Below are 13515 nucleotides of genomic sequence, written 5' to 3' on the forward strand. Positions count from 1 at the left end.
ACTGATTTGAGGTTTTCTAATTTGATAGATGATATTTTAATCAACTTCAGATACCTGTTGGATTTGATGTAATTGGAGCTGTCAAATTAGGACTTTCCACAGAAATCAACATAACATCATCATTGTTACTAAAATGATAAAGAAAATTAAAAATAAAAATAAACTAAACATGCATTATTAGGCTGAAACATGCAATCAGTGGTTAGAATTCTGACTTAACATTTCATAACTGACACGTTTTAATCTAACAATTGGGGGAGAGGGAGAGAGATGATAAGTATACAATATACATAAGTGTTCAACACATACAAGTCACTCTAACACGTATACTTGCCTTCATGAAAATTAAAAGTATAACTGAAAGAAACCCATTAAGACACTTAGACTCTTCCAGATACAGGACTATAACAAACAAAGCTATAACAAATTAGTTCTGCCATGATTCTACATTGTATCACTATAATAGAAATAGTTACCATACATTTACTAAACTAAACAAAGTTGGTAAATGATGCTGATTGCGGTTACAGAATATCCTGAGTCAGAAGATTGTCTTCAGCTCCCATTTGACCCAGACTCCTTTCATGAGTTTATATTATTTTTTAAAGTTTATTTATTTGAGAGAGAGGAAGGGAGAGAGAGAAAGAGAGAGAGAGAGAGAGAGAAAATGGGGGAGGAGGAGAGAGCGAGGGAGAGAGAATCCCAAGCAGGCTCTGGGCTGTCAGCAAAGAGCTCAATCTCATGAACCATGAGCTGAAATCAAGAGTTGGATGCTTAACCCACTGAGCCATCCAGGTGCCCTGAAATAAGAGAGGCCTAAACATAATTCCGTCTTTTCTTTTTTTTAAAGTAGGCTCCACCCTGGGCATGGGTTCCCACAGGCCTTAAACTCACAACCCCTGAGATCAAGACCTGAGCTGAGATCAAGAGTCAGACACTCAACCGACTGAGCCACCTAGGTGCCCCTACTACTTTCGTGAGTTTGATATTTAAAATCAGAATCTTTAAGAAAATCTTGACAAAAATTTCATTAAGCCCATAAAATTGTTAGATGAATTTTCTATGCACAGAGTTACACCACTTTCTAAATTAAAAAAAAAAAAAAATTAATGTTTATTTGAGAGAGCCAGAGTGTGAGCAGGGGAGGGGCAAAGAGAGGGAGACACAGAATCCAAAGCAGGCTCCAGGCTCCAAGCTGTCAGCATAGAGCCCAATGTGGGGCTCGAACTCACAAACCGTGAGATCCTCACCAGAGCCAAAGTCAGATGCTTAACTGACTGAGCCACCCAGGCGCCCCTACACCACTTACTTACAGATGTTTTAAATTTGAGCTTTTGTATTTAGGTCTATGATCCATTTCAAATTATTTTTGTATATGGTGTAAGCTAAGAGGGGAGGTTCACTTTTCCCCTCCGGTTATTCCTGCAATAGTTGTTGAAAAGACTATCTTTTTCCCAACAAATTACCTTGGGAATTTTTGTTGAAAACCACTGGATCATATGCATATTCTCTAACTTGTCCACCGATTTGTAGGTCTATCCTAAACACCACCACATAAGTGCTGTCTTAATGACTATAACTTTATAAAAGTCTTTTTTTTTTAATGTTTATTTTTGAGAGAGGGAGAGAGACAGAGCGTGAGTGGGGGAGGGGCAGAGAGAGAGGGAGACACCGAATCTGAAGCAGGCTCCAGGCTCTGAGCTTTGAGCACAGTGCCCGATGCAAGGCTCAAACTCACAGACCTTGAGATCATGACCTGAGTCGAAGTCGGACACTTAACCGACTGTGCCACCTAAGTGCCCCAACTTTATAAAAGTCTTAAACTTAGGTAGTGCATGTCTTTCAACTTTGTTCTTCTAACACTGCTTTCATCTTATAGATCTTTTGCACTTTATGTAAGTTTTCAATCAGCTTGTTACTATCTATAAAAAAAAAAAAGGCCACCAGGATTTTGATTGAGACTCCACTAAACGTATAGAACAATTTGGGTGAAGTGACATTAATAATGAATTTTCTGATTTGTAAACATGACGTATCTCACCCTATATTTAGGTCTCCTTTAATTTCAGCAACTTCTTGTACTTTTAAAAACTAACAGATGAGTTTTTTAAGAGCAGCTTTAGGTTTATAGCAAAATTAAGTGGAAGGTCCAGAGAGTTCCCATGTACTTATTGTCCCTAACCAATCTCCCGCCCACAACTTCCCCATCAAAATCCTATATCACGGTGGTATCCTTGTTACAGATGATGAACCTATATTGACACATCATTATCATTGTCGAAGTCCACACTCTACAATTGGTTTCACTCTTCATGGTGAATATTCCATGAGTTTTGACAAATGTAAAATGATATATATCCACCATTATAGAACCATAGACAGTAGTTTCACTGCCCTAAAAGTCCCTGTGCTTCACCTATTCTTTTCTCCTCACTAACTCCCTGGTGGTATTTGATCCTTTTAGTGTCTCCATAGTTTTGTCTCTTCTAGAATGTCATGTAGTTAGCATCACAGTATATACAGCCTTCTCAAATTGACTTCTTTCATTTAGCAATATGCATTTAAGTTTTTTCTGGATCTTTTCATAGGTGGAGAGCTCATTTCTTCTTGAGTATCGTGTAATATTCCATTGTCTTGAATGTATCGGTTTATTTATATAATGAGGGACACCTTGGTTGCTTCCAAGTTTGGGCAGTGACGAATAAAATTACATTTTATATGATTCTATTTTCTTTCCTTTCTTAGCCTATCAGTTATACTTCTTTTTTAGATGGTTCCCCTAGAGTCTATATGTTTACAACGAATCCAAGACTACTGGCAAATAACACTATGCTGCTTCACAAGTAGGGCAAGTACCTCCCAACAACAAAATATTCCTAATCTCTCCTGCCTTTGCCTTGTATCATTGCTATCATTCATTTCATTTAAACAAACACACACATACACAAATACACTGTTGCCATTGTTTCCAACAAACTCTTGTCAAATCACTTAATAAGATGAATAAAAGCTTGCGCTCTACCTTTGCTTATTACGTCTCTGACAATCTTCTTTTCTTTCTGTAGATCTGCTTTTCTGATTTATTTTCCTTCTCTGTAAAGAATTTTTAACATTTCTTGCAAGGCAGCTCTACAGGCAACAAGCACACAAAACTTTTGTTTGTCTGAGAAAGTCTGTATTTCTCCTTTGATACTGAAGGCGAATGTCACAGAGTACAGAATTTTAAGTTGGTGGTTTTTTGTTCTCTCAACATTTCACTCCACCCTCTTTGTGCTTACATCATTTCTAAGGAGAAGTTGGAGGTAATTCTTATCTTTGTTCAACTATGGGTAAGGTGTTTTTTTCCTCTGGCTTTTTTCAAGATTTTATCTTTGATTTTCAGAATTTTAAAAATCGTATGCCCAAATGTAGGTGTTTTTTTTTTTTTTTTTTTAAATATTTATCCTGCTTGGTGTTTTCTGAGATTGCTGGTTCTGTGACTTGGTATCTAACATTAATTTGGGAGAAATTCTTCGTCATGATTGCTTGAAATATTACTTTTACTCCTTCTATCAGCCTCCTCCCCTTTTCTATCCTTCTGCTGTTCCCATTATGCTTATGTGCCTTCGTTTGTAGTTGTCCCAACTCCTTGGAGATTTCCGTTGTCTTTTTCTCTTTGCTTTTCTGTTTTCAAGCTTCTATTGTCATTCTCAAGCTGGGTGAAGCTTTCCTTAGGGATGTCCATTCTAATAAGCCCATCAAAGGCACTCTTGTTGCTGTTTTGGTCTCCAGCACTTCTTTTTCATAAAATTTCCAGTTCTCTGCTTCCATTATCTACCTGTTCTTGCATTTTTTTCTACCTTTTTTTTCATTAAAGCCCTTAGCAAAGTGGTAATTTTTCAAAATTCCTAGTCTGATAGTTTGAACATTGCTGACTCTGCTTCTGATGCTTGTTTAAGTCTCTTCAGATCGTGTTTCTTGCCTTTTAGTGTGTCTTGTGATATTTTGTTGTTGTTGAAAGGGGGACATGATATACTGGGTGAAAGGAACTATGATAAAAAGAAAGTTGGTAATGCATTAATAAGACGGGGCAGGGAGGGGAAGCTTCTACTGGTCCTGTGATTAGCTCTCAGCTTTTAAGTAAGCCTGTGCCCTTGGAGTGTGGACTTCACCTGACCAGTGCTTCTCAGTCCCCGACACCCTTCAGGCGGGACAGGATGGCTGGAGCAGGTGGAGTTGGGTATTTACTTCCTCCAGATGGAAGGCCAGAGGGAGCAGGAACTGGACATTTCCTTTCCCCCAGGTAGGTTAACTTCTGGTAACAGTTTCTCTCTAGGACAGGCCTTATCAAGAACAGAGTGCTCTGGTGTATTTTAGAAGCTTCCTTTCACCATCCGCCTCTATAAGCACGAGGGGATTTTTCTCCAGTATTCACCGTAAGGCCCTGGCAAAGCCCCACCTGGAGTTGCTAACTCTTAAAATTTTTTTTTTTTCAACGTTTATTTATTTTTTGGGACAGAGAGAGACAGAGCATGAACGGGGGAGGGGCAGAGAGAGAGGGAGACACAGAATCGGAAACAGGCTCCAGGCTCTGAGCCATCAGCCCAGAGCCCGACGCGGGGCTCGAACTCACAGACCGCGAGATCGTGACCTGGCCGAAGTCGGACGCTTAACCGACTGCGCCACCCAGGCGCCCCAGGAGTTGCTAACTCTTGATTTGTCTACACTGAGCCTCCAGCAATTACAATTTAGGTCTTCCTACCCTGGGACTGGTTCCCACGGAGTCTTCTGCTCTAGTTCCTGGATGTCGTGATGAATATTTCTGCCTGTTGTCCTCTCCATTGGGGGGGGGGGGACGTTGCTCTGTGACCTTACTTCTTCTCTAGTGGTTCTAAGAAGAGCTGTTGATTTTTTCAATTTGTTCAGCTTTTTACTTGTCGTTAGAAAGGAGTGACGACTCCCTGCATGCTGGATCACAAACCTGATATCTACTTTGTAGTTTTGAAATTAGGTCTTACAGATATTTTAGTAATCTTAGCCCTATGTATATGTCAAAGAACATTATTGTAAATAGGATGGATTTTAAATTTGAAATTCCAACTGTCTGTGGCCTGTATGCAGAAACACTGTATTAAACAGGACTTATGTAACACATATACACACATATACACACACACACACCACATAATATAGAGGAACAGTATACTATATACACGCATATATACCCTATATGGAAACACAGAAAAATACTTTACATTACCCACATATTTACAATATCCAGCACTCTGCACCTCTTTACCTTTGCATAGATTCACATTTCCATCTGGTTTTGTTTTCCTTCTGCCTATAGAACTTCCTTTAACATTTCTTGCAGTGCAGGTGTGCTGATATATTCTCCACCCCCCTATATTCACCTTTTTTTAGTGGGAAAATGTCTGTTTCCCCCTACGTGTCTGAAAGGTATTTTCACAGGAGTGTAAAAATTTTAATGGGTCATTTTTCTTTCAATGCGTTAGAGATGTCCTCATTCCAATGCTTTAGAAATGCCTTCTAGTTTGCATAGTGCACAGCAAGAAGTCTCCTTATCTTATTTTTTTTGTTCCTTTCTATGTAATGAGTCTTTTCTCTCTGGCTGCTTTTAAGATCTTGTCACTGGGGTGCCTGGATGGCTCATTCGGTTGAGTGTCCAACTCTTGATTTCAGCTCAAGTCATGATCTTTCAGGTTCCTGGGATCAAGCCCTGTATAGGGCTCTGTGGTGACGGTGCGGAGCCTGCATGGGATTCTCTGTCTCCTCTCTCTGCCCCTCTCCCCGCTTGCATACACCCTCTTTCTCTCTCACATAATAAATAATACACACACACACACACACACACACACGCGACTGCTTGATACTGTTCCAAAGGTCTCTGATGCTCTGTTCATTTTTTTCTTTTTTAGTCTTTACCTCCCCATGCTTTTGTTTGAACAGTTTCTATTACTATTCCACTGTTTTTTAAATGAGTAATTATCTCTTCTGTTCTTAATCCTGATCAGTGTACTCTGCATTTACTGTGTTTTTCACCTCTACAAGTTCAACTTGGGTGTTTTTGTTGTTGTTTTTTACATCCTCCATCTTCCTTTCTATCGTAGGACATGAACACTATACAGGTTAATAGCTGTTTCATGTTGTGGTTGTCCATCAAACATAGTTTCCAGGTCTGTTTCTATCATTTCAGTTTTCTCCTTGCTATGAATTATATTTGTGGCTACTTTGCATCCCTGGTAAAGGTGCCAGACATTGTAAAATTTACACTGTTGAGTGAGGGATGACATTTCATTCTTTCAAAGAATGCTGGACTTGATTCCGGCATGGAGTTAAATACTCAGGATTAGTTTCATCCTTGGTGTCCTTTCAGTTTTTTGGGAGTAGGTCCACTGCAGTTTTGAGGATGAAGCCAGCCCCACTATAGCATGCCCACCTAAAGACTCTACCTGGTGTTCATACTTTAAGTTTCTTCATTGTAGCCAGAGGGAAAGCAAAATGTTCCTACCCTGTACAATACCCAAGAAATGTTTGGTCTTCTTCTTTGCAATGGTTCTTTTCCCAGCCTCTTGAAGTTTCATCCTTTGCACGTAAAGATCTGTATTCTAACAGTAACTCAAGAGGGTCCCTTTGCAAGTCATCAGACCTCTATCTTTACACACTTTCTTTTCATCACTGTTCTGCCTCACAATTCTAGCCAACTCAGACTTCCAAGTCTCTGATCTAAATGTAGCAAGATCTCAGGTGCACCTGGGTGGCTCAGTAGGTTAAACATTGGGTTCTTGGTTTCAGCTCAGGTCACGATCTCACAATCTGTGAACTGAGCCCCATGTTGGGCTCTGTGCTGACAGCGTGGAACCTGCTTGGGATGCTTTCTCTCTCCCCCTCTGTCCCTCCCCTGCTCACTCTCTCTCTCTCTCAAAATAGACAATTAACATGTAAAAATAAATAAATAAATGTAGCAAGACCTGTAGGCTGTTTGGGCTCTTCCTGCCCCTGTCTTTCAACCTGCGAAATGCCTCTGGGCAGTAAGCTTGAACACTGTAGGGTGCATTTCAGGTGCTTCCCTTTCCCCAGGGAACCCAGTCTTATGCTCTGTCGAACATTTCTGAACACAATTCTTTTTCTTTTTTAGTTTGGTTTTCTATTTGTTGACAACCAAAGAACAATTCCTGTAGTAATTAATACTTCATGGACAGAAGTGAACATTTCCTACATGCTCCCTTTAGTTTTGTGAAATCAACTGGTTTAAATGCACATTTTAAAGCAGATTTAATTCAATAATTTTTCCCCAAATTTATCAATAAGAGAGTCTAATAGCCATCATTTCTAAGTTCAGTAAATAAAAACAAATGTTTAGATCGAAATTTGATCAAGAACATTTTAATCTTCTATCCACTTTTGGTCTCTAACAAAACTGTTTTGTATGTATTTCCTTCTACTAGTGATAGTGATCATATGGTTGAAAGATTGATAACTATATTTATTTTGTTGCTTAACCATAAGCAATTCTTTTCAGATGTTCATTACACCAGACTCAAAATCTCTTTATCAATCTCAGAATTCTTCATTTAACATTTGTAAAGTATTTCTAGTATTTTTTTTTTAAGTTTATTTATTTAGGTAATCTCTATCCCCTTGTTGGGGCTTGAAAACTATAAGTCACATGCTCCTCCAACTGAGGCACCTAGGCAACCCAAATACAGTACAGTGCTATTTTAGGAGTGTAAGAAACCAAGCAGAAGACTTTAAAAGAGTGGAATTTTTGGCTTTTTCACTGGGCTGGGGTGGTAAAGATTGCAATTTGAGACCCACTAAAGTGGAGGGACCTAGTGAATGCTCCAAGCTTTCAGCCAGGAATCCATGGAGGGCTAGGTTTTTTGTTTTGTTTTGTTTTTTTTAAGTTTCACATATGTTTGTTCCATACAAAACAAAACAAAACAAAACAAAACAGAGGGCTATGTCTTAAGAGCCAGAGTGAACGAAAGGTAGAAGGAACCTTGCCACATTCACAACAAGCCTAAATTTATACCATTCTCTGAGGAGCTTAGGTGACCAGGCCCTGCTCTGCCAGAGGACAGAATGAACCTTGTGTACAGTATGATATCATTCCAGAGCCTCACCAATTTTTCAGAAATTATCAAGTGTGCTAAAAAACAGAATCAAATGACCAGAAACTGACAGAACAGCAATAGCAATAGTTACACAGATGATGTGGATGCTGGAGTTTTAACACAAGGACATTAAAAAAACTATAATTAATACTTTTAAGAATAGTGAGAAAAGACAGAGATATAGTTAAAGCCAGATGGAACATTCATCAGAAAAGCAGAAACTATGGAAAAAAAAAGACTACACTGAAACTAACAAGTCAATTCATATAAAGACACTATTAAGAAAGTGGAAGGACTTGGGACTAGAAAAAGGTATTCATTGTAAACGTATCTGACAAAAAAAACGTAAGACAGGCAACTCAAAGGGAAAACATGCAAAAGTCTTAGAGAAACTTCATAAAAGGTATTAGAATGGCTCACAACCATAACATTGTACTTCACTACATTATTAGAAAGAAATATAAATTCAAAACCAATACGTGGTGTTATAAATGTACCAGTGTGGCGAAGCAAAAAACAGACTATTAAGTGATGGCAAGGATATGGGAGAACAACCACCTCATTGTCCTTTCTAATGGAAATACAGCTTTCGTATGATTTCCCTGGTAAAGTGTTTGGTAATATCTATTAAACCTGAAAGTACATATATACTCTAGGACCTACCAATTCCATTTCCAGGCAACAGAAATGTGTGTATGTACATTCACCAAAACACATGTAAAGGAATGTTCATAAAAACACTACTCATAATTTCCCCAATCTGCAAACAAACCAGGTGCCCACGAATAAGTAAACTGAGGTATATTCATATGATGAACATTATACAGAAAAGAGAATGAACACATCATTGCTGCTCAGCGGAGCATGGATGAGCCTCACAACATATAATGTTGGACAAAAGAGGCAAGACACCAAAGTGTTCCCTGAGTCTGACTCCATTTCTATAAAGGTGAAAACCAACCAACAACTTAGGTTAAAAGTTCAGATAGTGTTACTTAGGTCGCTCTGGTAGGAGTAGGATTGGTGATTAGGAGTGAGGCATGAGGCAGAATGGATGGCACTGGTTTGACCCAAGAGATAGTTACAAAATGTTTTTATTTTCTAAGCTATACATTTGCCAAGCTATACATTTACCTTGTGTAGTTTTCAGTGGGCATTATGTCAATTAACTTAATTTTTAAAAATTATTTATATAAGTGTGTGTGTATATATATGCATGTAGAAAAGTGTGTCTGTTTGTGTGTGTATATAAACTGTTAATACTTACCCTGAGAAGCTAATCTGTGTATCTGCACACTGAAGATTGGAATCCCATGACCATCCAAAGACATGTGACTTTTATAAAACTGTTCTACTGACTGATACCAGTGATGGCTGGTTTTTTTTTTAATGTTTGTTTGTTTGTTTATTTATTTTTGAGAGAGAGCACAAGTGGGAGAGGAGCACAGAGAGCGGGAGAGAGGGAATCCAAGCAGGCTCCAGCTGAAGAGAGGATTAATAAACTGGAAAATAGGTCAATAGGAAATACCCAGAGTGAAGCCTGGAGAACAGAAGACATGGCGGCTACAGAGAAGCAAGTAATTGAAATACCGGAGGGGAGAAGAGATGGAATGGTGCCGAAGGAATATCTGAAGAGACAATGGCCAAGATTTTTCCAAAGATAGTGGAAGACATAAAACCAGATTCATGAAAACAGTGAGTCCCAATCGAGATAAATTAAAAACCAAACAAACACTAAACCCAAGCCCCCACAACTAGCATCATAGTGCACTAATGAAAACCAAAGGTAAGTAGGATATCTTAAAAGCAGAAATACAGACACGATCTTTGAAGAAACAACAATCAGACTGAAGCTAACTTTTCAACAAAGATGATAGAAGTCAGAGGTAAAGACATCTTGAAAGTTCTGAAAGCAAATAACTACCTACAAGTCAATACCTATGTTAAAATAGTCTTTAAAAATATAGACAACAAAATGAGGGCACCCAGGTGGCTCAGTCAGATAAGCATCTGATTTCTGCTGAGTTAAGCATCTGACTTCTGCTCAGGTCTTGATCTCATAATTCATGAGTTCGAGCCCCACATCGGGCTCTGCGCTATGTGGAGTCTGCTTGGGATTCTCTCTCTTTCTCCCTCTCTGCTCCTCCCCCACTTGCGCTCTGTCTCTCTCTCTCTCTCTCAAATAAATAAACTTAAAAAAAAAAAAAAAGAATGGCATTGTTTCCAAACCAAAAAAACCTGACAAAATTTATCTTGAGAAAAACTAAAAAAAGAAATAACAAAGAACAAAGTTCTTCAGGCAGACGGAAAATTACCGCAGATCGAAAGACAGAAATACAGGAAGAAATGAAGAGCAACAGGAGTGGTAAATATGTGGGTAACTCTGAGTAATGACTGTAACAAAGCAGTGATACCAGGTGCCTGGGTGGCTCAGTCGGTGAAGCGTCCGACTTCCGCTCAGGGCATGATCTCACAGTCCATGAGTTCGAGCCCCATGTCGGGCTCTGTGCTGACAGCTCAGAGCCTGGAGCCTGCTTGAGATTCTGTGTCTCCCTCTCTCTCTGCCCCTCCCCTGCTCATGCTCTGCCTCTCTCTGTCTCAAAAATAAATAAAAACATTAAAAAGAAACAACAGTGATACTGTCTTGTGAGATTTAAAATACAGAGGACTTTGAACAACAAGGGTTTGAACTGTGCACGTCCACTTACAGGTGGAAATTTTTTCGATCAATAACGTACAGTACCCCAAGTGTATTTTCTCTTATGATTTTTAATATTTTTTCTCTAGATGGCAGTACTGTAAAAATACAGTATATAATATATAGTACATACAAAATGTTTAATCATTTATTTTAAGTAAGGCTTCCAGTTAACAGTAGGCTATTAGTAGTTAACATTTTTGGGGAGTCAAAAGTTATGTGTGAAGTTTTGTGCGTGGGGTCGATGCCGCGTTATTCGAGTGTCAACTGTAATGTAAAATGAAAATGTGTGAAAACACAAAAGATGGAGTGAGAGTTACAGGGTTCTAAGGTCAAGCACTGCCTACAAAATGGCAGAGGTAGCAACTCATATGAGATTCTGATTACTAGAGTCAAGGATCCAAATCTGATCTTTAGGGCAATTTCTAAAAGAACAATGAAGATGTGTAATTAACAAGGTAATGGGGAAAGAGGAAAACAAGATCGATTCAAAAGGCTAAAATGCGACCAACACACAGACACAGACAAGGGAGAAGGAGCATAAAGTAGATGGAATGAAAGAGAACAGAAGAAAGACCGTAGTTCTGAACCCACGTATTTCAGTAAGATTACATTAAACATAAATCTAGATTTTCTAATAAATAGGCAACTATTTTCAAATTGGGTTTAAAACACATGTTTAATTTAATAATTAAAAAGCTAGCACCCATGTAACCACCGCTCAGGTAAATACATTTTATATGATCAGCATTTCAGAAACCCATGTGCCTCTATCCTGTATTATAAAACTCCTCCATAAATAGCATTTGTAGTGCTAATTTCTTTGTTTTATTCTTTAGATTCACCATCTAGCCTTGAATTCCTACATAATGTGCTTCTATTTTTCTGGCTATTTTTGACGTTTGAACAGAATCGAACCATTCAATGTTTTTACGGGAGTAACTCAGTTGCATGTGACTGCAGTTCCTCCGTTTCCACTAACGTACAGAATTCCACTGTGCGGATTTACTGTAATTTATTCACTTCAAGTGTAGATGGGCTTTTTTTCCTTCTCGTTTTTGACTATTATGGAAAATGCTAATAAATGTTCCTCTGCATATATCCTATTGCACATTTAAAGGGCATGTTTCAAAGGATAGGAATGTGAGGTCAAATGATGGTCAGATCTTCAATATTCCTAGATAATGCCAAATTTTTTCTAAAGCATTATACCAATTTGCTCTTCTAACAACAAAATTTTAAACAGAGTCAGTTCCCTTTATTTCAAAGCCTCTCCAATACATCTGGTGTTGTTGGATTTTTCAATGTTTTACTTTTCTTTACCTGATATGAAATGACAGCTCATTGTGGCTTTAATTTGCATTTCCCTGATTACTAATGAAAATGAGCACCTTTTCATATGTTTATTATCATTCGGAATTCCTCTTTTGTGAAATACACATACAAGTCTTTTGCCCATTTTCCTTTTGTATTATCTGGCTTTTACTCACTGAAACTCTTTTATATATATACTCTGGGTACTAGTCCTCAATAGGTTCTATGTGCTGCATATGTCTTCTTCACCTTGATGGCTTGTCTTCTCACTAAAATTATAGTGCCTTGAGAGAAGAAGTTTCCAATTTGAATGTGGTAAATCCAAAAAAAAAAGATTTAATGTGATCAATTTTTTCGCTTATTGCAAAGGTATTTGTGTCTTAAGAAATCTTTCCTTATCTGAAGTTCATGGAGACATTCTATATTACCTTCTAAAAGCTTTATAATTCTCCTTTCGTTATTTAGTTCCTAATCCACATGAGATTGATTTTTATGTATAGTCTGATATAGGGATCCAGTTTCTTTCATATTTCCCTCAACAAGAGTAGCAAAGTAACTGCACTATTTACTAAGTCCCTCATGTCCCAGATGATGTGCCATACATTCTCCATCACTGATCATATATATATATATATATATATATATATATGCGCATAGGTTTCCGGATTCTCCATTTGTCTATCACTCGTATCACATTATCCTCATTATTGCAGTTTAGTAGTGTCCTGACATCTGATGGCAAACTCCTTCCTTTGTGTTTCTCTAGTTGATGGACATCTTGGGTTTCTTAATCTACTGCATTTACGCACACATTTTAGAAATCAAATCATCTTGTCAAGTTCCACAAAATTACACACTGGGGAACTGATTGGAATTGCACTCCATAAATTAATTTGAACAAAAGTGAGAACATTTTATAAATACTGCATTGGGCAACCCATAAACATAGTACATTTCTCCAGTGAATTTTTCTTAAAATCTCTGGAAGTTTTGTTCATTTTCTTCAGTTATTACATGTCTTATTGAATGTATTCCTAGCTTAGCTAATGGCTGTATTTGGTGCTACTGTATTGGTGTGGTATCTTTAAAAAATATCTTATAATTCCCTAATTGTTTGTATCAGGTATACAGGAATATAACTGATTTCTTACACATTTGAGATTGGCAATGTTGCTAACCTCTTAGTAATCCTAATAATGTATCTGTAAGTTATGTTGCATTTCCTACATTATAATCCTACCCTAATCATCCAAGGATAGCAATAATATTTCTTCCTTCTTTTTAAACCCTCTATATTTTGACTTCTTTTTCTTCCATTAGCCAAGAGATCCAGTAGAAGGTTAAAGTGATGACCGCAGGCATCCTTCTATTTTATATCTTAAAGGA

General features: G+C 37.9%; 1 protein-coding gene across 3 annotated transcripts in view; it reads right to left on the reverse strand.

The window, feature by feature from the left end:
* ATF7IP2 (activating transcription factor 7 interacting protein 2) overlaps nt 1–13515 on the reverse strand; it is a 60083-nt gene that overhangs the window by 21165 nt on the left and 25403 nt on the right. For 2 of the 3 annotated variants that reach the window (XM_023246204.2, XM_019820970.3), the window contains exon 8: nt 55–128. The exons of the other annotated variant lie outside the window; for it this stretch is intronic. In XM_023246204.2, coding sequence (XP_023101972.2) covers nt 55–128 — 74 coding nt within the window. The remainder of the gene's footprint in view (nt 1–54; nt 129–13515) is intronic. 3 annotated transcript variants of the gene reach the window in all.

Source organism: Felis catus, chromosome E3 (assembly GCF_018350175.1).
Source record: "Felis catus isolate Fca126 chromosome E3, F.catus_Fca126_mat1.0, whole genome shotgun sequence".
NCBI classification, from domain to species: domain Eukaryota; kingdom Metazoa; phylum Chordata; class Mammalia; order Carnivora; family Felidae; genus Felis; species Felis catus.